The 24,964-nt window shown below is 41.7% G+C and overlaps 1 protein-coding gene across 6 annotated transcripts in view; it reads right to left on the bottom strand.

Annotated features, from left to right (window-relative positions):
* The window catches only part of INSC (INSC spindle orientation adaptor protein), a 130,682-nt gene that overhangs the window by 58,050 nt on the left and 47,668 nt on the right, over positions 1-24,964 (bottom strand). For all 6 annotated transcript variants that reach the window (XM_079102790.1, XM_079102791.1, XM_079102792.1 and 3 more), the window contains exons 3-5: positions 12,233-12,578; positions 11,225-11,277; positions 9,808-9,931 (exon numbers count right to left, since the gene is read on the bottom strand). In XM_079102790.1, coding sequence (XP_078958916.1) covers positions 9,808-9,931; positions 11,225-11,277; positions 12,233-12,578 — 523 coding nt within the window. The remainder of the gene's footprint in view (positions 1-9,807; positions 9,932-11,224; positions 11,278-12,232; positions 12,579-24,964) is intronic.

The following is a 24,964-nucleotide window of genomic DNA, read 5'->3' on the forward strand; positions in this document are numbered from 1 at the left end:
TTCATTCCATATCATGAAAATAGCAGTGAAATGACAAAGCAATATAAAGTAAGATAGCCTTAACAGACTGAGTGACAAATATTTTCTTGAAAGACAGACCAGGTAGATATGAAAGAAGAAATAATAACAATGAACTCTTTAAGACCAGGAGAAAGGGAAGAGGGATATTAAGGAGATGTGTGCAGTCTAACTGCTCTAAATGAGGAATGAGAAAAGGATGATATATTTTTATTTGTTTCTCATTCAGAAATTTGTCAGAGGGAGATAAAACTCTCAAAGAGCAGGATGGATTGAGTTTCTCAGAAGGAGCCAGGAAATTATTCTGAAGCCTCTTCTTGAAGTTTAAGGTAGAGTTCATAGTTAGACATAGTAGAACAGCCCATTTATGCAAAATTACATAAAATGTGGGCAGATTTGACAGGGTGTGGTAGATTAAAGATGACTACAAATTCTTTTCTACTCCTTCTATAGAGAGAAATTTCTAATTTCCTTGTGTCTGGTTTGACCTTTGTGCCTTGACTGACCAAAGAAGCCAGCACTCAGCAGAAGTGATATCCTTGGAGTCCCAAGGCTAGGTAACAAGAGGCCTTGGAGCTTCTACAAGGCCTTTTGGAACACTTTTTTAGGATCCCCGAGCTGCTCTGTAGGAAGTTTGATAACTGAGAATGTCATGACTGTCATGCTGGAAAAGCCCCATGTAGGATCCCTACCAGTGCTCTCAGCTGAGACCAGCCCTCTGGTCAACCTCTCCAGACCACCAGACACGTGAGTGAGGCTGCATAGGGCTCACCAGGCCATCTTCCAGAGGAGCACAGGCTCTGCTGATGCCACCCCAACTCTGTCAAAATGCTTGAAATCACAAAGGGTCACTGGATTTTCAATGCTTCAATAGAGTTATGAAACAGGAAAATAATACAAATCCATCATGAACTCTTTAAAGGACTACCCGATAGGTCTCCAGTGAACATTTTGGAAATGAGGATGTAGTATGCCTCTGTCCTCAGGAACATGATAGAAAATGTAGGAACTGGGACTCTGGGGGCAGGCACAGAAGACTGCGTGCATTGGAGAGGACGTAGGCAAATTAATAATTGAATCTAGGCCCAGAATAAGCTATTGGTCAGACGGTAAAATACCTATTGGGTGGGAACATCCCATTTAGGAAGGTAAGTGTGGATAAGATCTCTCAGAACAGGAGGCTTTTGGAAGACCCAGCACTTAATTGAGTTCATGTCTTTCAAGAGAAATGCCCCAATTTAAGAGTTTGTTGGGAAAATAAGAGTGGGTCAGAAATCAAAGGGAAGTAAACAGGGAAAGTTGCTCCAATCCACATGTCACATGTCATTCTGAGTTATAAAGAGACCTATGTGAGTAGGAAAGTAATTGCTCTAAATTCAACTGAGTCTCCCTGAATACATTAAGGTATTAATAGAGAGAAAGAGAACACTGGAGCATAGTTTGTCACTGAAAAAAAAAAAAAAAAAAAGGTAGCAGAAAGAAACACTACTCAAGACTGGGATGTTCAGAACATGTGCAAGGATGGTGTTCTGAGAACCACTAGCCCCAGAACGGGTCATCACTGGGCCCCTGGGGACCAGACTTCAGAAACTTCAGTAGTGACCTCAGTTCAGGTATCTGCTGAGGATGATTCTTCAAATGTAGAAAGTGTGGGAAACAGAAGGAGACCCTCCCTGGAAGATTAGACCTTAAGACCTAAGCAATTCTCTAGTGAGAGGCAGGGGCAAGAGAGTATCCAATGTCAAGAGAATATTTTCCCACTTATTCCTAAAAGAATTTTAAAAATTATGTCCCCTCTCACATTTAATCTGACAGCTAAAAATTTTCAGCATAGGTTTAAAACATAAAGTTGGAAAGGACATAATTTGCAGCAGACTGTAGATATTACATAAAATAAAACCTACATGTCACCTTTTGGATAAAGACAATGGAATCTAAAACAACTTGATAACATTACCATTCATTTAAAAATACAAAAATGATCTCTTTCTTTAACATTTAGCATCTTCTCCTTTTATTATTGAATTTGTATTCCTATTCTACATTTACCTTGGAATTTTCCCTCAATGTAATGCATTTAAGTTTTAAAGGGTTTTACTGACCACCCTTCTGATACATATCTTTGAAATTTGAAATTTTATTCTATATCCTGTCATAAGGCTCCAAGTGTTGAAAAAACTTTTCTTGATTGAGTTTCCATTGATTATCATCAGCATAATTAGTCCAAACAAAATAAATAGATATAAAGTTTGATAATCAACTATAAATCATAAATATTAAAAATTGATTGTAAATATATCTCTTGGTGAGATGAATAGGGATTTTTATTATTTTAAACTTTTTAGTTTATTCTTGTATAAACAGTTAAATATTGATTTAATGCTACACCTTTAAGTGTAAACTCTGAAAAATTTTGTTCCCATAAATCCATAGAGAGGAATAGGAGTTTGTATAGCCCCCATTGCTCAGCCTCCTGAATTATGTAAAATCACAGTGATCTATCATCAAATATGATTTCTAATGACCTGGCAGCTGATAGTTCCTCTAAATTACTCCTCCTCTAAATTGCTAAAATAATCTGAAACCACTTGATTTGCAAAGGCATTTGTTACCCAATCATTAGAATCATTCACTTTCTCAATTTCTGGGAAAAATTCCAAAAATACTTTACCAAGATTTATCAAATAACTATTAATTATACCCACCACTTTTTCATGTAGAGCACCTTGGGTCACCCAAATTATTCATAAAATATTGAGAAAGCCAAAATATGCATTTCATTGTCAATAATATTTTTAATAAAACGTTTTGTGTTTCAAATATGTTTTATCAAAATCTTCGAGCTTCAACTTTCGCTTATTTAACATAAGGAAAATACCCACCCTATAACCTGCCTGGAAAAGAGAGTCCTTTGAGTCAAGCCAGTCAGTCATATCAAAGTTAACTTTCTCTTAGAAAAGACTTATCTTCATTTTTAATTAAAAAATGTTTTGATATATGTTCTAAGAAATGTTAAAACCACTGACAAATAATTATAAAGATCATTCTCTAAGGAAAAATGTTCAAAAATATTAAAATAATGTAGTCCTAAAATAAAGTTTGATTTATTCACACACATTATGAAGCCAAGATAAAATAATTGACTGAATTTTTAAAAATGCAAAGTAATCTGAAGCTAACATCCTCAGTTAATATAAAATAAAGAATATAATAAAAAGTATAGCATTTCTTCAATAAATGGATTCATACATGTATTGAACTTTGGTGTTCAACTTTAGGGAATAATTAAATAAGAACCGAGAAATTTTAAATCAGAAATAATTCAATTAATTTCAGTAGCTCTCATGATCAAACATCCCTGTATACCTAAACAAGGAAAAAGTTATACACTGTATAAATCTAATAAGCCTAGCTGCTGACAATTAATTTTATCTTTTTCAACATGAAGTAGAAATTAGCATAAATATTTTTAAAAATATCTAACAAGAGATTTTAATATTTTTATTATATAATGTGCACCAAATCCGAAACAAAATTATGTAAACTTATATCTGCATTTATCTAATATATCTTGAAAAGTTCAACTGTTTTCAAAAAGATTCCAGTTACACTTAGAATAATCACTATCCTTAACCTTTGTAATCTTTGGCTTTTAAAGATACTTTTCTTTCCAACTAATGTCACAATCTATGGATGGGTATGAAATATAATTGAAAGGAAATGCTTTCATTTAAATATATGCCTAAAAAGGCCATTCTTAGTTTAACATGTCCTGCCAGTCTTCTCTTTACTGTGGTTTAAGGAGACTGTCCCTCAAGAGCCACATACCTTTGAGAATAAATGGATGAGAGAGATAAAATAAATTAGAAACTTTCAATAACCACCCCTCCAATCACACACTCACACACTCTACCATGTATCTGAATTTAGGAAATTCCCACACAAGGAAAAACACAGATTTCTAATGCCTCTCAGAAATATGTAAAAAACGAAATTAATTCATGGAGGCCTTAAGGACTATATAGTTCTTGAATGAAGGCTTCTCCTTTGCTTGATTTCCCACTCCTGCCCCATATAGATCCCTTATAACTATTTGTAAGTGGTTTTCACATTTCTTGAACATACCAAGAATTTTATATGTTAGAATAATGCACTGTAATATTTGAGAATGGGTAATGAGTATGTCTTTCTTTTGGAAAGTAAAAGAATGGCTCTTTTTAAAAACTCAGCATATCACTGGGAAGATCATTTTAGGAAAGAAAACAAGTGAAAATTGAATATCTGGAAGAAAAAGATTTCCTTAAAATCATATGTGCTTGCATTTCTCCTGGGAAATCTTGGGGAAGGTGGGGGATGCAACACATTTTAAGTGGTTTGAAGATCCCTGGTCTAAGTTGCTTCAAGGAGCCCCAATCAATGCAGCAGAAACAGTGCTTATAGGGAGCTGGACATTAAGATGTTTTGGATATGATGGATGAAAAAGAATACACATCAAGTAAATTGAAGCACAGTAGTTGCAAATTACTGGTTGCAAGAAGAATAAAATGTATCAAATACCCTTCAATGAGAGCAGGGAGATTTTTCTACCACATATGGTGAACATGGTACTATAAGAAGCCTATGGTGGCTGCTTCCCCACATGGAATAAATTTTTGTGGACTATGGACAACTGAAGTAAGCTGACTGACAGTGTGTCCAGGCTGCAGCCTGGATGCCACCCATCCTCTTTCACTCAGTAACAGGTGAGCATATAAGGCCTTGGGCAATCCTACGGATGCAGTTAAAGGTGTTGCCTGGCGTTTCTGTCCTCAGGATTGAGAACTGGTCTATTTTAACTCGCTGTGAATGCAGGGGTGGTGCTGTGGTAATATTGTATCTTTGGGCCCTTCAATTATGTTTGGGAAAGACAGTTCTCACTGAGAATTCCTGAAGGAAACCTCCCCCACTTACTGGGGAGGCAGTCTGGACTGTAGCTATGAAGGGCAACAAACCCCACAGATCAAGACCCTCCTGCTGCCATGAACAGTCAGATTAAATTTTCATGGGGTTTTATTGGTTGGTTGGCTAGCTGTTTGGTTGGTTGGTTGGTTTTTGTCTTCCTTAACTTTATTTTCTTTTTCTTTTATTTATTTATTTATTAACTTTATTTTCTTCAAGGGAGTTTTAACATGGGATAAGGGGCATATTAAAAGTTTGGAAATCTATTTCTTAACTGGCAAGTATGTTTGGGCTATCCTTGGGCTGCTGTTTAATCTCAGTGCAGATTCTGCTTATCTATATTGGACAACAAATTCTAAGAGTGACAAGCAGAACAGGAAGCAAATGTTAAGCAGTAATTTCAGAGCATCTGCAGAGTTCATGTAATGACCAACTTTCTGACTCATTTCCAAACCTTCTGGAAATAAAATCTAGATTGCGTGCAGTGATTCCACAAGGAGTTGGGGCTGGTACTTGGGGGGATGACTTCACGAAGGTGGGAAAGGACTACCCACAGACTGCTGGGTTCTTCCCCTACATCCACCACACTCCTGCCACCAGCCTAGGTAGGGTTCTAGCGATACCACCTCTGCTGGCTCCTTCACCCAGTTGCAGGTGACCTCACTGAAAGAGGTTAGCTGATGGGTGAGTGCAGAAGAAGGAACTGAGTGGGCTCAGCTTAGTGCATGTCTCTCTCCCCTTAGGAAGTTCCTCTGTCATGGGTTAGGCCCCAGGATGTTCAGTGCTGCCTGGAACAAGGAGAGGAAATTCAGTTTTGAGATGAAGTTTTAACAAGCTCACTTGGCTCAGAGCTAAAGCTATGTTCCCCAATCAGTTTTATTCAAATAGAGGTGGTATTTTAAACTAAAATTAAAATGATTGAATAAATAAATAGACCAACTATCCACATGAAACTGAGTTAAGAATTCAAAGACACAGGTAAGGATCAATTTGTTTAATAGAGCATCCCCTAAATTCTCTTCAAGTAAACCAATTTATATAAGTTGAATCTCTTCTTGGGTCCCACACAGGAAATCCTTTATCCCCAGGTAGCCTAATCATAAATGCTAGTTAATTTCTTGTTGGTCCCCTCATGTTTTTAAGTCTTCAATTCTTCTTTCCCCACCAACTCTTTAGGTAGTCTTAATAAACAATTAGATTAGGAGGCTCCTTTAGCAAAACTTGTTGGTTTCTCTTAAGGCAGAGTACATGTCTAGTGAAAAAAGCAGATGACCCAATCCAGAGAGTGTCAGCTACTCCTCACATGTTCCTTCATTAACCCTAACCACAGCCTACTGTAGAGGTTAGGAAACCAAGGACGAAAAAAAAAAATAATAATAAGTGACTTGCCCAAGTTTGTATAACTAGTTAGTAGCAGTCAGAATTTGAACTCTGATATGCCTCTACACTCCATGCTGGGTCCACCTACCCCATGATGCTCACACTCATAGAATTTAATTCTATCAGTAATGGAAGAAACCTACTGGACCTGGTGGCACATACCTATAATCCCAGAGACCAGGGAGGCTGAGACAGGGGGATCACAAGTTCAAGGTCTGGCATAGCAATTTATGGAGGCCCTAAGCAACTTAGTGAGATTCAGCCTCGAAATAAAAAATAAGAAAGGCCAGTGATGTTGCTCAGTAGTTAAGCATCCCTGAGTTCAATCCCTAGAACAGCAGCAAAAAAAAAAAAAAAAAAAAAAAAAAAAAAAAGAGCTGAAGAAATCTTACAAGTCATTCAGTCCGATCTCTATCCACTGCCTATGTCATCTCAGCTATGGCTTGTCCATCTTAGTGAAGAACTGCTCCTGAGGCAACCCCTCCCATTGCTGGACAGCCCCACTACCCAGCAGATTTGTTTTTACATGGAATATCCTATAGATTAGATCCACTGGCCCTTGTCAATCTTCCCTTTGGGGCCCCAAATCATAGAACCTAGTAGGTAGCTGTGTCTATTCATAGATTAAGCAACCTCTGCTTCTTCAACTATTTCTCTTAAACCTCGATCTTGAGTACCTTCCTATCCTCCTAGGAAGTTTCTTTTAGCACAGATATTAAATACCCACCTAGTGCCTGAAACTGGGCATGATAACATTTCAGGATGGGGCAGGCCTGTGCAGAATAACGTTAGATTATTACTGCCCTTTTAATAGGCATTATTTCACCATTCATTTTTTGTATGTGGTTAGGGGGTGGGGAGTGGGTGAACTGTTCCTTTACTTAAGAACCTTCATGGCTCCCTAGTGCTAAAAAAGGGTTTCCCAAATTGCATTTCCTGAAACATCAGTCTGCCAGAATAAGTAAACAGGTACTTTAATTAAAAACAACAACATTGAGATTCAGCAAGTTTGGAATGTACTGCTTCACCATCTATATCAGATATTATTCAGTTGACTAGAGATACATGCATGACAAATACACAAATGAAATAAACAAAATTCTGGGCTACAGAAGCTACAGTTCAGACAAGAAATACTATGAGTGTATAAGGACCTTTTGGAAGACTTGCAATGCAAGACTTGCAAAAAACATCATAGGAGAAGTTCTGATGCCAAAAAAAAAAAAAAAAAATAGGCTTAGTTTCATTATGTCAAGACACCACAAATATAGGATCCTGGTATAATCACTAGCATCTTGTGAAATAGTTTTTGAGTCACCAGTTTAGAAAACATGCTAGCAACACAAACACATATTACTCTGCTTTCAACAAATAGACTTTCTGACGCCACCACTATCCTATGTGGAAATGCTCTAATGTAAAAAGAAGCTGAAGTTCAGTCAAAATTTTTTAAAAAATGTATGGGCTGGGCATGGCCAGTTCAACCCATAGGACACCGTGGGGCATGCTGGGAGAGAAGGGACGAAGCGCCAGAAGAGAGTCATCCGGAAGAAAACAAATGTGCAGGTACATAGAGGACAGACTCACCAGAGGGCAGAGGGCAATGGGGACCAAACAAAGGATCCACTCAAGTCTCAGGCCAGACATCAACAACCCAGGTGATCAGATGTGCCAATGGTGCAGGAGACAGCCAGGGTTAGAGTTGTCTCTTGCCCCATTGGCATGAGACAGCCAGAAAAGTAGGAGCACCAGATCAGGAACCCTGAGGTCAGAATGAGGAAAGAGCAGAATTGACAGTGCACTGGGAAATCACATACACAGTCCAAAAGGCGCCAGTAGGCTCCTGACAGCCTCAGGGAGCTTTTCCCAGGATTCTGGGACCTACAGCATCAAAGACGCCCCACCCTTTTGCTGCCTGGTAGAGAGCCCTGCTGACTAGTTCTGAAGCCAGCTGGCTTTCACTCACAATCCAACTTCACGCCTCCATTTCAGCCCTTTCCATTGAACCTGACACTTCCAGGCAAGAGGCACAAAAGTGGCATACAAAGCAGCAGCTGGTATCTACACAGAAACTCCTCTGGTCCCCTACACAGAAACTCCTCCGGTGCCTCACCCTCACTTCACTATTTCTGCAATTCATTCCTTCCACTCTTCATCACCTTGGGCCCCCAGGTCACACTGGTCCTCCCGGATTTGATGTTTCATTTGGAGGCAGGAGCCCCAGCTTGAACCACCACTTGCCGTCCCTGTGATTGTCAGCATTGGCTCATCATCCTGAAATGCCTGCCCCAGGGCCCCAGTGCTCCGGTGCCTCAGTAGCCCAGAGACCCAGGTCCCAGGGTCCCAGTGCCCCAGCACCCAGCTTCTGTTCTCTCCTACCCTGTGTCCCAGACTCTCAGACAGGGTTAGAATTTCTGGGACCACCCACACTGTTGTGGGGGCAGGCCCTGTATGACCCAGCAGCATGGACTAAGGCAGGACAAGTGGGTGATTCAAGTCAGAAGGGCCTAGGCCCTGCACAAAATGAGCCACACATAGGAAAGAAAGGAAACTCTGGGCTCAGTAGAGAGGTGGAGTTTGGAGAGAAGCCCACATGGAAAGAGAGTTGTTATTTATGGGAGGCTATTATTTGGTGGTGGGAAAAGAATGGCAAATATGTAACATAATATTTCTGAAACTATAAATAGCATGTAAATACCTTTCATAATGAAAACCTTATGGAATCTGCTGCAAGGGGTGACTTTAACGTAGCAAAAGCAAGGGAGGGAAATTACATGTATTTAAGCCACACTAAGTGCTAAGCACCTTCAACATGTTTGGGGCCTTCCTCTCACTTTTCTTCTGGGGAAGATTTCTTGCTTTAGATGAGGAAAATGAGGCAGAGGGAAGTCAAGGAACTTGGATCATAGTGAACTACAATTTGAAAGCAGATCTGTCAGACTCCCAAGTCCACCCACTTTCTGGAATCAAGCATGAGTCTGCCTAGAAACAGGGGTGCGATTGTATAACCTTTCTAGAATCTTCACTATTGCCAGGACTTTCAGAATTGGCTTATTATTCCTTGCAGGTGCCTTAAGTCTTTCATGATAGTGAGGATCCATTGTGTTCATGGTGATCAATGAACAAGTCAGCTGAGAAGATTTAGGGTCATTGGAACAATACTGAAAGTGTAATTAGGAAATGCCAAGCTCTTCCACCACCTTGCTGTGTGACCTTGGATAAGGCTCTTCCCTCTCTGGGCTCTACAGTTCTCATATCTGGAAAATGCAGAGTTGGGTCAGATACTCAGGAGGCCTCAGTCAACCTTTGGCGGTCATGTCTTTCAGATGCTGGGGTCAACTTTAGTGGTCTGAAGAGGATGTTTCCCAAGAAAGTCCACTTGGGCAGCTTCCTCCAGCCTGGCTCAGCCCCTCTGTCCTCCTTCCCCAAGAGTTCACATGTGTGGCCCTCGGCAGCCCAGCCTGCACTGACCTGCACCTCCCGTGTCAGGGCCAGCTCCAGCAGCTGACCAAAGTGCTGGCCCAGTGTGCTCAGGGTCTCACTCACACAGGCCTTCATCGACTTCAGAACGTGCTCATTCTCAGCCTGTAGGCACCTGGGAAGAAGAAACCAGGGGGTGGGACATTGGAGGGCACATGTGGCTGGACTAGAACCACTGCAGGGGCCAGATCTGGACCTGGACCTGCTCCAGGCCTGACACATAGAAAGAATGGACTGGAGGAAGATAGTAGCTCCACGGGGATCAGAGACAAAACATTCCACACCTGGCTTATCCTCTGACCCCTTAGAGCAGAGAAGTGCTGGCCTGAAGTGGAGACCAAAAGTCTCTGTCCCTAGGAACTAAGGTCATCAGAAAGTGGCAGATCCACACCTCTGGGCTTCTCCCTTGGACAGTCTGCCATCATTGCAACTAGAGCCTGTGTTCTCAGTGATGTCAGGGGCAGGAGATGGAGGCGAGGAGGGTTACTGGAGTGCTCTGTAAAACCAGTGCTCACTCCAGAGACATAAGACAATGCCTGTGTCTCTTTAAGAAGTGGCTGCCTACACTATGCAGAAAGCAGCCTGGAGGATTTTCTTCCCAGACAGGAAGAACAGGAGAATCAGACTCAAATCTACCCCTGTTACCTGAGCAGGTTCCACCCAGGAAAACCAAATTCCCCATTACCCCCAATGAGTGCCAAGGTGAAGGTTTGTCCTGCAGGACCTGGGGCCAGGAAGCGTGAGGGAGAATATCAGCACACACCTGGGAGTGTGTGTATGGGAGGTTGAGTGTGTATGTGCATCTGAGTGCAAATATGTATAAGTTTATATGTGTGCATTATGAAAAGGAGAGTGTGAGTGTATTCCCGCGATTGTGTGGGTGTGTGTTTATATATCTGTGCATGGGCAAGTGAGTGTCTGTGAACATCTGTGTCCACATGTCCATGTGTGGAAGGGTGAGTGTCGGCTTTCATCTTGCTTTGACTCTCCCCTGACTCTGGGGACCAGGAGGGTTTTCCAAAGCTTGGGAAACCTTTCCCTTGCTTCTAATGCCTCCAAAATCCTCTTTCTTCCAATGTGCATGCCTCTCCTCTGCTTTTTACCTTATCCTTAGAACCTGAAAATGGGGTAGAAAATCTCACAGGGATTTTTTGAGGTTTCTGACCAAAGTCAGGAAATGAGTCTCTTTAAGAAGTGGCTGCCTACAACATGCAGAAATCAGCCTGGAAGGCTTTCTTCCCAGACAGGAAGAACAGGAGAATCAGACTCAAATCTACCCTTGTTACCTGGAGCCTAGACCATCACCAGGCCTCCCCTTTCCCACTCTTCCTCCAGGGAAAGCTGCCAGTTCCTGCCCAGACTAGAAGACAGGCTGGCAGACCCTGGGAGACCCTGGGTCCAGATTTACCTCTCTGTGACTGCTGACAGCTCTGAGCATTTCTCCATTAGCAGCTTCTCAACCTGTAGAAAAACAGATCAATGTTATTGAATTCAATGAGCACTGGTTGAGGCCAAGTGCTGTGCTGGGCACTCTGGGGCATACAGGTGGAGAATCCAACTTGGCACATTGACTATCACACTACGATATGAGGGGCAGAGGAGAGCACCATCAGCTGCTTTGGAAACACAAGAAAATAAAACTGAGCAATTATCTATATTGAGGGATTCAGGAAGTTCCAGGGAGGAAGGGGCACTGAAGTTGGGCTTCGAGGAATGAATAGACTTGACTCTGAATGAAGTGAAGGAGGGTAAAGGGTAAAACACTACTGTGAAAAGTTAACAAGAAAGAGGGACATTATGATCAGGGGCATTTTCAGCATTTCACTTTGGACTTGGAGAAGAAGGTTCAAGTGGGCTGTGGAATCAGAAAAACTTAGGTTGAATCTCGTTGGCATCATTCACTGCTTAACTTTAGGCAGGTTACTTGGTGTCTTAGAGTGTCTGTTTCATCAACTATCAAATGAGAATAATGCTAATATTTCTCATTGATTGCTTTAAACATTTACATGTGACAACTCATTTATTCCTGACAAGAAGTCTGAAATTAATGTTATTATTATGCCGGAGCACAGAGAAGCTAAATAATTTGCCAAGGTGACACGGCAGAGATGACATTTGAACCCAGACGGTCTGGCATTCAAGTTGGTATATTTAACCCTTGTGTAGCTCCTCATAGGGATGGTGCCAACCTCAAAGATTGCACAGATTAAATGACTTGTGTAGAAAACACCTAGCACTATGCCTAGCTCGTGGTATATACTCAATAAAGGTCCTTGCTATCTTTCTTCCCTGATTTATTAGAAAAGGAGGAAGACCTCTGGCCAGGAATTGTTCCGACTCCACCAATTCAGGTCCACTCTTTGGGGAAGCACACCCACTCCTAGCATCCGTCCAGCCCCACCCCAGAGCGGCTGACCTGACCCATTTCCTGGGAGGAGCTCTTGCTGATCGCGCTGTACTCGCTGACCATGGAGCGCGCGTGGCACGTCAGACGCACGCTCATGCTGTGTACCCGCGCCCAGCGGTCCTGGGCCAGCTTCTGCCCAATCCTGCGCAGCTCGGTGCTGATAACCCAGCCCCGCTTGAGCAGCAGCTGCAGGGGGTCTCCGGGGCTGGGACCGCCCGCCAGGATGAGGTCACCCTGCGCATCTTCCTCCAGGCTGATGGGCTTCGCCTGCAGTACACACATGCACTCACACTCGGTCATGAGCTTGAGGTCTTCCATCCAGCGCTGGACCGAGTCCACCTGCATCAGGTGTAACCTGCAGTCAGGGAATAGCACCAGGTTGACCATCAACACTCCACTGTTGCCAAAGGTTTTGATGCCAGGCTATCACTCGGTTACTAAGCATCAACTGTACAGACTCAGCACTGTTTCTCCAATGCACAAAGCTAAATCCTCTCGATTATTTTTCATTATGTCCATCTAACAAATAAATCCGAGGCACAAGGTTTTGAAGGAGGTAACTAGACTAGTAAATCAGTCAATAAAATCTGAGAATAGTAGATGATCTGTATGAAAAAGAGAAATTGGAAAGAGCCTAAATCCCAAATAACAGTTATATTAAATGAGCTATGATACAGCTATGTGGTTATATAGTGTGCACTTACTTAAAATAATCCTCTCCAGGAAGTTTATTGTAAAGAAAAATGTGGACTAATACAGTAGGGAAAGCAGTTTGCAAAAATGTAAGTGCAAACACAAAGTTATGACAATAATATTAAAAGCCATATCTAGAAAAAGCATTTAAAGGGAAGACTTAAAATGCTAAAGGAGCTTTATAGGTGATGAAACTAAACCATTTTTTTCTTTTTTCTCACCTCCTCTAATTTCCAATTTTTCTGTAATGAACATGTATATATCACTTGCGATGGAAGAAAATTAATTATTTAATACAACAGCATGATAACACAGATTAGATAGATGAGATCCTGAGATCTCAAATAAAATACACACTAGAATTCACAGAGTCAAGTAATTCAGTAATATCAGGTAATTGAGGAAGCATCGAGCACCCATTGAGTGCCTTATATATAATTTGATATGTCAGGCTCTGTATGAAAATAAAAGAGATGAAGACACCAAGCTCCAAGGAGCTTTTGATCTCTCTAAAGAAGCAAGAAAAATGAACAAGAAGTGAAGAGACAAGAACAGATTGTATCATTTTACATCCAAAAAAGACACACAGTTAATGACTAAGGCTCACTCCAGGTCCTTCGTCTTTGATTAGTCTCTGTGACAAAAGTATTCAAGCCATCCCCCAATGGCCCCCGTTCATTCACTCATTCTGCAATTTGACTCCACAAATTTAGGTCCATGTGCCATTCTAAGACCTAGGCTGTGGCAGAAAATATAATCACTTCCCTTATGAGAGTTATAATCCCATGAGAAGATAGTTGATTTTCAAAATAAATAAGCAATGTATGTAATCTGTTGGAAGTAGTGAGTGCTAGGAAGGCAAACCAAAAAGCAGGAAAGAAGGCTAGAGGGTGCAGAGGGTGGAGGGGGGACTGGGTACTGCAATTAAAAATTAAGGGGATCAGAGGAGGCACTTTGAGAAAGGGACATTTGGGTAAAGACTTGAAGGATGTGAAGGAGGGAGCCATGTGAATATCTGGGGGCAAGTTATTCCAGGGAGAGAGACCAGAAAGTGCAAAGGTTCTGGGGCAGGATCCTTGAGGTGTGTGAGGAATAGCAAGAAGGCCAGAGTAGCTGGAGAAGTACCCTCAGGGATGGGAGATGAGGTGAGAGCAATGGGGTCGGGGAGGCAGACTATAGGGCTGTAGAGGACAAGTTGAGGACATGGCTTTTGTCCCGAATTCAGTACAGTAAACACAAGGCACTGATGCAGCCAGATACCAAGTAGGATTGAAATGACAAAGCCATGCTCCAATCATCAAGCTCAAAATCATCTTCATGTTTACACTTATTTAATGAGAAAGAGCAGACTTTCTGAAAGATGCAGCTGTTTGACTACTAGGTTTTTAAATGTCATTTTTGACCTTTTCATGTTTGACTATGGAAATTATATTTGTGGTTTCTTATAGGAAATTGTGTTTCAATTTGTTAAAAACAAAAACTGATCAATGACCTTTCTTCCTCCCCTTTATGAAAATAGCTATTTTATTTTGTCAAGAATTTGAACATGTACGTGGATGCACATGTAAGTGGGGATCACCTGAAATCTGAAATCACACCACTCTGCTTCCTACTCAATCTTGTAAACTCATTTAACTTATGTAAGTGGGATCATATCCCATACACTCTTTGATTATAGCTATTTCTCATTTTCTACTCATTATCACACCCTTAACCTTGTCTGACCTGCCCCTGCCTCAGTCAACTCAAGGTAACTTACTAGGTATCAATCCATAATTTTCTTCACATACACACATTCTTACACAGTTATATAGAGACATTTATAGGGTTTCCTGAACCATTGCTCATTTCATAAATATAACCATAATATATACACATCTTGCTGCATTTTTATTTTCTTACTTAGCAAGGAAACCCATCTAAGTCACCCAGTAGACTCCTAAAACATTTTTCTCAATGTCTGAAAACTATTCTATGTCATATATATACCATAATTATTAAGCCATTTCCATTGTTGGGGACTCACTCTGAAACCAGTTCTTGACTGTTACACATAATACAACAATAAACATCCTCATAAATATGTCCTTACATATCAGTAGCTTAATTCTAGCGCTCACCTTCCTTGGAGGAGAACTGTATTCAACAGATTTGCTATATTAGCTTCTATAACAACCACACGTCATATTCCCCCAACAATGTATTAGGATTCTCCATAGATATTGAAATATGACACTCCCCTGCTTAAATCCTGTGTGTGCCCCAGAGCCCTTCCCCTGGTAAGTCAAGACTCCTGAGGATAGGATAGGAGGGGCCCATGGTCTGTCCCCGCCTCCCTTTCTACCTGTCTCCCTTTCCCATCTTCCCCCAACTCCTGACCCCCTGCCATGAACACACTGTGCACTCCAGGCACATCCAACCTCCCCGTTCCCCGAATATACTGCTCACTTTCATAATCCACTGCATCTTGGAATGTACCATCTCTCACCTTTCCTTCTTTCCTACACGACAAGCTCCTATTCACCCCACAAGACCTACCTCTAATGTTGCCTTCTATAAAGAACCTCAGCCAGAGCTCATCAGCCTCCAACTCCAGGGCCCCTGCATTCTCCCCTGGAGCATTAATAACCTTTGACTTTAATTAGTATTTGTCTGAATTCTCCAAGTTCAGTGAAGGACAGTCTTATATTGTCAGTGCATGACATGCATCTGTTACTCAGTTAATGAATGCGAGTGCATGGGTCATGTCAGACACTGATTGCTCTACCTCTCTACCTCTGCCACTCAGGCTACCTGAGAGTGCCCCAAGATGGACACAACAGGGAAAGGGATACAGAAGACATAATAACATGATTAACATGTTCTAGAACTGTGGAGCTTTTAGGAGGCAACACATGAACCAGTCACTCACTCAGTGACTCATTCACTTCATACACACTTTGCAGTAGACATCTGTGGCTTTGTATTCTAGCATCCCTTCCCTCCTCTTCTACAAAAACAGAGATGACTTACGTTAGTGACCTCTTGGGGTGGCTGCTCGCCGGCAGGTTCTCTGTCCTCTTTGGTAACAGAGTATAGGGATGCTTCCCAGGGAAGTCTGGACTGGGTGAAAACGCCTCAGCCATAGCTGGTGGTTGATCCAGGAATAAGCATCTGAACCAAGCTGCACTAATCCAATTCCCTCCCCAAACTGAAACTTTGAAATCAAGAGTCATAGAGATGGGAGTTGTTGCTCATGTTTACAAACACAGTTGTTCTAGAGAAACTCCAGGATCCTCTGTGGGTTGGGGAGACAACTCCAAGAGTTAATTGCCAGTGTTGTAAGCAAAGGGACATTTTCTAAAACATGAGTACATGAGCAACTAAACAGTTGATTTGGGGCCATCCCTTAGAGTAAAGGTCTTCTGAGAATTTAAAGGAGGAAGCTGTACCTTGCAGTTGGAGATCATGGGAAGATTCTTAGAGGAAATGGCTGTGGAGCAGGGTATGATTTGTACATGTCAAGGCAGTGGGAGAAGATTCCAGGATCAGATAGTCAAAGGGACAATGAGTAGATCCCTCAGACCAGAGTTGTACATTCCAGAAAAGAGAGAGCACTAAAGAAGGAAGACAAAGAGGCAAGGCAGAACCCTGATATAAGTCTTGAACACCAAGGTATGGAGGGACTGGGCATTTATGCAAAAAGCCCTGAAAATATGTTGCTGGGTGACAGACCAGCACAACAGGAGTGGAGACAGATGGGGTTAGAAGATGACTAAATCACAGCCCTGGGATCAGCACCTGCCACAAAAGAACCCATGTTCTGGGGTAAGCTGTGAACACACCTCCCTGAGGAAGACCTCTGGAATCTTCTGAATGAAGGCACTCACACACCCTTACCTCTGGTCTATAGGGATGTGTCAGTCAGCTTTCCACAGCTGTGACAAAATACCTGAGATCATCGACTTATGAAGAAGAATGATTTATTTTGGCTCACGGACTCAGAGGTTTGAGTACATGGTTGGTTGGCCCTGGTGTTTGGGGGTCTGTAGCGAGACAGTAGATAATGTCAGAAGTGTGTGGTAGAGGAAGTGTGTTCACCTCATGGTGACCAGGAAACAAAGAGAGAAAAGGGGCTGGAGTACCAATATCCCTTCTAAGGGCCACGTCCCTAGTGGTCTCACTTCCTTCTTCAAGGCCGCACCCCCCAACAGCACCATCAGCTGGGGACCACCCCTATAACACAAGAAGCTTTGGGAGGACATTTAAGATCTAAACCACAACAGGTGGTAAGGACCACCCCAACCCTGCGGCTACGGAAAGGGAGTCAGAGCCACTGAACGCCTCACGCCTGGGCCCATCCTGGAAGGTCTGCTTAGATCCCACACTCACATATTTGTCAAACCCTTCACCACCAATGCTCACAGGAGGCATACTCAATTCCTGTTCTTTCAGAACTAAAAAGAAAGTGAGGCTTCAGAAGCTGTGTCATTTAAAATCCTAACCGACTCCTCACTCTCCTAATAGAACTAGAACGACAAAGTATTGATCTCTCCAGGATCTATGTGTTTGTGCCAGTGAGTGTCTGTGTTTGTGGATATGAATTCATCTGGGTGTCTGTCTGTCGATATTTTCTGGATGCCTGTGTCTGTGTGCCTGGGTGTCAGTGTGTTTCTCTACCTGCACAAATGCTCAAATGAGTTTGTGCGCCTTTACAGGCCTAACGTCATATAAACTTGATGATTAAAAATGGAGCGGGGTGGGGCTTCAGTGCAGGCTGCGTTGAGTGAGTCACGTTTGAAGAAAAGACTATAGAAAGGGAGGAAGAAGTAACTTTGCAGCAGAGAAACCTGGCAGACACCACCTTAACCTCTCCAATGGTAAGTCATGTTGACAGCCCGTCCCACTGATGTGATATGATAAAAGGGCATGTCACCCGGAGTCATTCCTTAATTTCATGATAAGGAGACATCAGACAAACCCAAACTGAGGGATGTTCTACAAAATGACTTAACTCGTACTTCACAAAACTGTCAAAGTCATCAAAACAAGGGAAAACTGAGAGACCGTCAGAGATCAGAGAGGAGACTAAGGAGACGCGTTGACTAAGTGTAATATGATATCCTGGGAGGAATCCTCAAACAGAAAAAGGGCATTTGTGGAAAAACTGGTGAACTTTGAATAACGTCTGAAGTTTAGTTAACAGTAATGGACCGGTGCTGATTCCTTAGCTGTGACAAATGTAATGTAAGATATTAACCATCAGAGAAATGATGTGGAGTACGCAGGAACACCCACTACTATCTTTGCCACTTTCAATAAATCTACAACTACTCTATGATGTGAAAGTTTATTTAAAAAATAAAGGGGGGGGGTCCAGATGACATTTTTCCCCCAGGAAGAATTTCACATCCTTGCTCTTCCCCAATCAAAGCATTAGCCAATACTGCCAGCTGTCTCTCTGGCTTTCTGAGGTGAGTCTCCTAGGAGGAGGCCCTGACCTCCACTAGATGAGCAGGAGTAGAGGCTTCCTCAAGGAACCTGGGCAGAGAAGGAAAGGGGTCCCTGTTTGAACTGGGATGGAAGTTGTTCTTTCATAGGAAAGGAACATTGCAATCGGTGCTGGCTTTGCCACCATTCAGGGCCCCATATCTGCCCTTGAACTTACCAATGGCTGAATCTCAAGCCAACCACATGGAACTGTTCCTTCTGTACCTGGAACCCTCCTGTGGAGCCCTCCCTCTGAGGCCCCTGGGACTGGTTCATTGTGCCCTCTGCCTCCCCAGTCCCCTGAACAGGCAGGCCTTGAGCCAAAGATTCCTGGGGTTCCTGTTGTTTTTTATTTTTTCCTTTTTCTGAAATTCTTATTGAAATTTAACATGTGTACATGAAAGTGAACAAATCTCAATGTCAGGGTGAAGTCTGATAAGTTTTCATTAGGTCAACATATCCATGCACCCCAGATAAAGAAACAGAATTATTACCAGGCCTGCAGAATTATTACCAAGTCTCCTTGTGAACCCTCTCTGGTCACTCCCCAAGAAGGATAGCCAAAATCCCAACTTTTAACAAAATAAATTAGTCTCTTAACCTCTGTGAGTCTCAATATTGTCATCTGTAAGAGATAACAAGCCTTCCACACAGAGTTGATGGAAGAGTCAGATTAAATGGTGAATGTAAAGGGTCTGGTATGCTGTACCACACAAGGAGAAGCTCAGAAAAGCTGATTCTTTGCTGCTTTTCCTCATAAGTCACACTTTAACACTCATGATAACAATTGTAAATATAAAAATAGCTAGAATTTATTGATCAGATTCCACATGTTAAGCACCATGCCAAGTGTTTTACGTGAATACCAGAACAAGTGTCTGAGATAGGTATTACTAGAGTTCCTACTTTACAGATGAGGAAACCGAGGTGCAAAGAAGTAGAATCGCCCAGGTAAAAAGTAGTTGCACTGCCACTAAAATCTTGATCTTTCCGACTCCAGATCTGCTCTTAACCTGTATTCTTTATTGCTTCTCCCCTGTCACCATAACAGAGAGGAAGGGAGCAGAGAGCAGGAAAAAGCAGCCTGACCTAGGGTGATGAGAAGGGCCATTTTCCCAAGCAAGAACTTCAAGGGCTGCTATGAGCAACAGGGAGGTGGAAAGAATGTGCAAGCCACCGACTGCCTAAGCTCTGGGAAGAAGCATGCTCTCGGGGCTCCTCTCAGGTCAAACTCCAGGCTTTCCAGTTGCAGGAGCTGCCTTCCAGGGTGACAGAAATGAGGAGGGACAAGGCACCAATGAGGAAAGCAGAATCTGGCTTTCTTTAAGAATGAGCTTAAAATATCTTTTATTTTTAGAGATTGTTTATAAAGATTTCAGTATTCTTCCCTAAGCAGCAACTGAATATTTTGAGAAGAAACAGAGAAGACCAGTGAACTCATGGATCTCTGTCTCCTCTTAACCCCACTCAGGGACCAGTCCTCAAGCTCTGTCAAGCAGGCACATCTCACTTGGGTTCAGGGCTAACTCTGACCTGGGAGAGAGGATATTGGAAGTTCTGGCCTATCTGTAGGTAAAGGGTAAAATGGGTTGGTTTTTCAAGATACCCCACCCAGCCTGACTTCTTCCGGGATGCTCTGTACTCAAGCTGCCCAAGTTACAACTATGTCACTGGGTTGATATTATAGTCATGTTTCACTTAAATAATATAGGAAGAACTGGATGAAAAACAGTTCTGCAGTCACAGGGAAAGTCACTAGCAACTAGTATTTATTAAACCTTTCACCCTTACCATGGATCATTTTATTCTCACAGCATCCTGATTAGGTGAACACATATTCTCTCCATTTTACAGATGAAAATACAAAGGCATAGAAGGGTTATGTGGCAGAACTCCATGCAGGCAGCCTGACTCCAGAGACTGCACCTCCTGGTCACAGGTACCATTTTCCGCCTGTGTCTCTCCTCCACCAGAGTTGATACTATAAAAGAGGCAATGGTCCAATTTATCTCAGGATCATCCACACTCAGCACAAGGTCCGATATGTTGTAGGCATCAAAAACATGGAACTGAATTGAGTAAGCTAGAGACTGCCTGGAAGACTGGATTATGGGCCTCATAAATCCAGATCAAAATAGGTTCTGAACTTGCAGGGATAAAGTTAAAATGAGTTCCCTGCCCTATGGTAAATAAAAAAGAGTTGGGTACGTAACTAGGTCCCATGGTCCTAATGATTTTTGTTTAAAATAGAATTCTTAAAGCCAGGTATCAATAGAACTCAAGAAAACTTCTGTTTGAGACATTTCATAAATGTTCCTGTTCTGGTTACATAAAGTTTGGAGCCTTAGCAACCACTGTCCCAATTCTCTGAGTCTGACCTAAACTACAGGCAAGTGATACTCCAGTGAGGTGGGGGTGTGTGCACTCAAGTCCTCGAGAAGTGTTGCCTGAGGGAGATCTGAGCTCTCAGGGGAAGTGTCCCTGTCCACATGGCACTGGTAACAAACAAGATACTCTAGGCCAGTTCATCAGGGTTTGAAACAGTAAGCAGGACCTTCCAGGCAACCCCTAAACAATCTGATTCAGTGAAACTCTGTCGATGCCGCCCACACATCAAACCTTGTGCTGGCGGCCCCTGCCCTTTGGAACCTCACAGTCTACTAGAGGGGTCAGACATCGGTGGATACAGCAGCTTCACTCTTGTCCCATCACGGTGGGTGCTAAAGCTCCCACAACTATTTCCAAGAGTCCTCAGAGCTCAGCTTATAAATGTCTCTTCCCCAGTCCCAACACCAAAGAAAACTGGTTCAGGCAATCACAAGGAGGAGCTGGATAAATCTGTCATCCGATCCATCTTCCTTTAACCCCTTTTTACTGGATATCCTCTAGCCGCCCCCCAACCCTGGCCATGTCCTGCTAGCCTGGATGCATTTCTTCCTGGTTCATGACATGCTCTCTGGACTCCCCTGGACATTTCAGTTGCCATCTCTCACACTGATTAACTCTTGTAGGTTCAACCACCAGGTGTGCCTCGGGGTCTCCTAGACATCATGTGGCTTCTGTTGGGTACCACTGCTTCCACCATAGCATGAACTCTGGAGCTGGCTTCTTAGGCTAAACTTCCAGCTCGGCCATTTGCTAATTGCATAAATGGGCGAGTTACATAACATCTCCCTGCTCTAGTTTCCTTATTGGAGAATGAAGATAAAAATATTTCTAGGCTCTTTGTGATTATTAAGTGAAGTTACTGAAATGTATTTTTACATATACATAAAAATATATTATATACATTATACTATATATCATATTTGCATCATATAGAAAGTACCAGTATATATGTGTGTGTGTGTGTGCGCACGCATATGTGTGTAAGTGTATCATATATATGATACCAAGTGCCTAACAGGCAACATTATTTGAAAAGTAATGAAAAAAGTAGAGTCCTATGAAGGTAAAAGAATTTCCCCAAGCTCTGCTGACCTTGAAAAGTTCGTGAAAACAAGTGTCTCATTAAAATGAGCAACATGAAATTATTTAAGTCTCAGTCGGTACTTATCTCTTTTTTTTATTTTTACAGACTGCATTTTGATTCATTGTACACAAATGGGGTACATAATTTCGTTTCTACGGTTGTACACAATGTAGATTCACACCATTTGTGTAATCATACATGTACATAGGGTGATGATGTCTGTCTCATTTTTTATCTCCCTGCCTCATCTCCCTCTACATAATCTAAAGTTTCTTCATTTTTCTCTCATCTCCACCCCACCACCCCCATTATATATCATCGTCCACTTATCAGGGAAAACATTCAGCCTTTGGTTTTTTGGAATTGGTTTATTTCACTTAGCATGATATTCTCCAGTTCCATCCATTTATCTGCAAATGCCATAATATTATTCTTCTTTATGGCTGAATAATATTCCATTGTGTATATATACCACAGCTTCTTTCCCAATCAATAAATGGGTCAAGGAACTGGACAGACACTTTACAGAAGAAGATATATAGGCGATTAATAAATATATGAAAAAGAGTTCAACATCCCTAGTAATTAGAGAAATGCAAATTAAAACAACTCTAAGATTTCATCTTACTCCAATTAGAATGGCTATTATCAAAAACAAACAATAGATGTTGGCATGAATGTGGGGGAAAAGGCACACTTGCACATTGCTGGTGGAGTTGCAAATTGGTGCAGCCACTCTGGAAAGCAGTGTGGAGAATCTTTCAAAAACTTGGAATGGACCCACCTTTTGACCCACTCCTTGTTTTATACCCAAAGGACTTAAAATTAGTATACTACAGTAATGCAGCCACATCAATGTTCATAGCAGCTCAATTTACATGTCTATTTTAAAAGAAAATAAAGAGCATAGTAATATTCCCACAATGAGAAAATATCAGGAAAATTTATCCACTAAACATGTAAAGACTACAACTTACTATTTCAAAATAAACTTAAATTTTTTAAAAGTATATAAGATATTAAAGAGAGGTATAAAGTCTCAAAAAGAAGATGCCTTCATTCAGAAAATGATTAGAAATAAACAGTCATTTCAGAAACAAAGATCAAACAAGAAGAAAATAAGGTAGTGTCTGAAGAAAACCAAATGAAGAAAATATTTAAAATTTTACAATGAAGAAACTTTAAAAAATTAATAGAAAATAACAAATATTAAAGATAGGTAAAGAAGATATAACACATACACAATAAAAGTTCATCAGGGAGAGACCCAAAGCATGGAGACAATGAGTGCTGAAGACTAAGTTGGTAAAACTTTCCTGGAGGGGGGATTTGAAACCACTTATGGAAAGAACATACTATATACATTAAAACAAATATATTCTAGTGAGATTATCAATAAGAGAATAAAGAGGAAAGAATAAATGGATAGAAAGAAAGAAGAAAGGAAGGAGAGAAGGAGAAAAGGAAGGAAGGAAGGGAGGAATCTTTTGTGCCTCTAGAAATAAAGTGCATATTACAGATAAAGACAGAAGTTATGCTATGATTAGATTTTTTGAGAGCAACACTTTATACCAAAACAAAGTAGAGTCACATTTTAAATATTTAAGGAAATAGAAGGTAAACCAAGGATTTTATATTCTCTCCAAATAACTCAAGTATAAGGTGAAAAGGACCCTTGAGCTCTGGTAGCAACAGTGGTGTTGGAGAACAATCCTTCAAGAATAATTAGGAAGATAATATCACTAGATGTGCTAGTGCATGCCTGTAATCCTAGAAGGCTGAGGAAGGAAGATCACAGGTTCAAAACCAGCCTCAGCAAGTTTGTGAGCCCCTAAGCAAGGTAGCAAGACTCTGACTCAAAATAAAAGAATAAAAAGGGCTGGAGATGTGGCTCAGTGGTTAAGCACCCTTGGGTTCAAAAAAAAAAAAAAAAAGGATATAATCAACAAGACTGATACCAATTCATGCAGACAATGAACAAGAGGGAACAGTCCAAGATGAGATCCAGGTTTCTGACTGTCGTAGCTGAATGGATAGGAGAAAAAAGTTTGGAAGAGGGTGATGGGTTTGGACTGAGACATAGGGAGTCTAATAGCCCTGCCAGCTCTGCTTTTCAAGATGTCCTGCCTCTCAAACCTCATTCCAAAAACTCCCAGCATCCATATAGTGTGATCCACATGCTCTCACAAGTCCCACCCCAAATGTCCATTCATTTACTCAACAGACATTCACTTAGAGCCTACTAAGTACGAGGAACTGTTCCTGCTGCTTAGGCTACACCAGGGAACAAATCAAACCAACATCCCCGCCCTTGCAGAGGGTACATTAGAGCAGAGAAAACAGATAATAATAGTAAGTGCAATAAATAAAAAACCCTCATTTTTGTTTGTTTGTTTTTGGTTTCTTGTTTTTTTTTTTTTTTTTTTTTTAAGAAAAAGGAAAAAGGTTTATTGCTCTGCTAAAAAGTAGAAACACAGGGGATTCCAGTCCCAAGGACTATGATTCTGCCCATCAGCAAGAGCAGGAAGGGGGCTTTTAAAGAGGTGACTGGAAGGCTATATTCCATGTGTTCTCTGTTGGAGTTGTAATTCACTTGTTCATTTGGGAAATAGTCACTTCTGAGATCTTCTGGTGCCATCCCCAAAGTCTCGATTACTTTGTTCCTATGGTGGGTGGGTGCTCAAAGACAGATAAATCTGCCAAAGATGGGGAAGAAAGGTAATCCTGTTCTGATAGTATGTTAAACAAATCTTTTCTATTCAAAGTAGAGGTAGAATAAAAAGGATCAAAATTGCTCATGTGGGAAACATGTGGTCAGAGTTAGAATTTTTGGGGGGTGAAAAATCGGCCATGCTGAAATGTGGGTACCAAGTACTCTGGGCAGGGGAAAGAGGCAGTGCAAAGGCCCTGGGAAGGAGTGCGCCTGGCTTGTTGGAGACAGTATAGGGATACATGTAGCTCCAGTGGAGTGAGCAAGAGGAGGAGGCGAACTCAGAGAAGGGACCAGGCTGGATCACAGGTGGCTTTGGAAGCCATTGTAAGCACTTTGGGTTTCACTCTGAGTAAACAGGATACTTCCCAAGTCCTCAATAGAATCTTGTCGCAGA

The sequence above is a fragment of the Sciurus vulgaris genome, assembly GCF_902686455.1.
Source record: "Sciurus vulgaris genome assembly, chromosome: 11".
Lineage (NCBI taxonomy): Eukaryota > Metazoa > Chordata > Mammalia > Rodentia > Sciuridae > Sciurus > Sciurus vulgaris.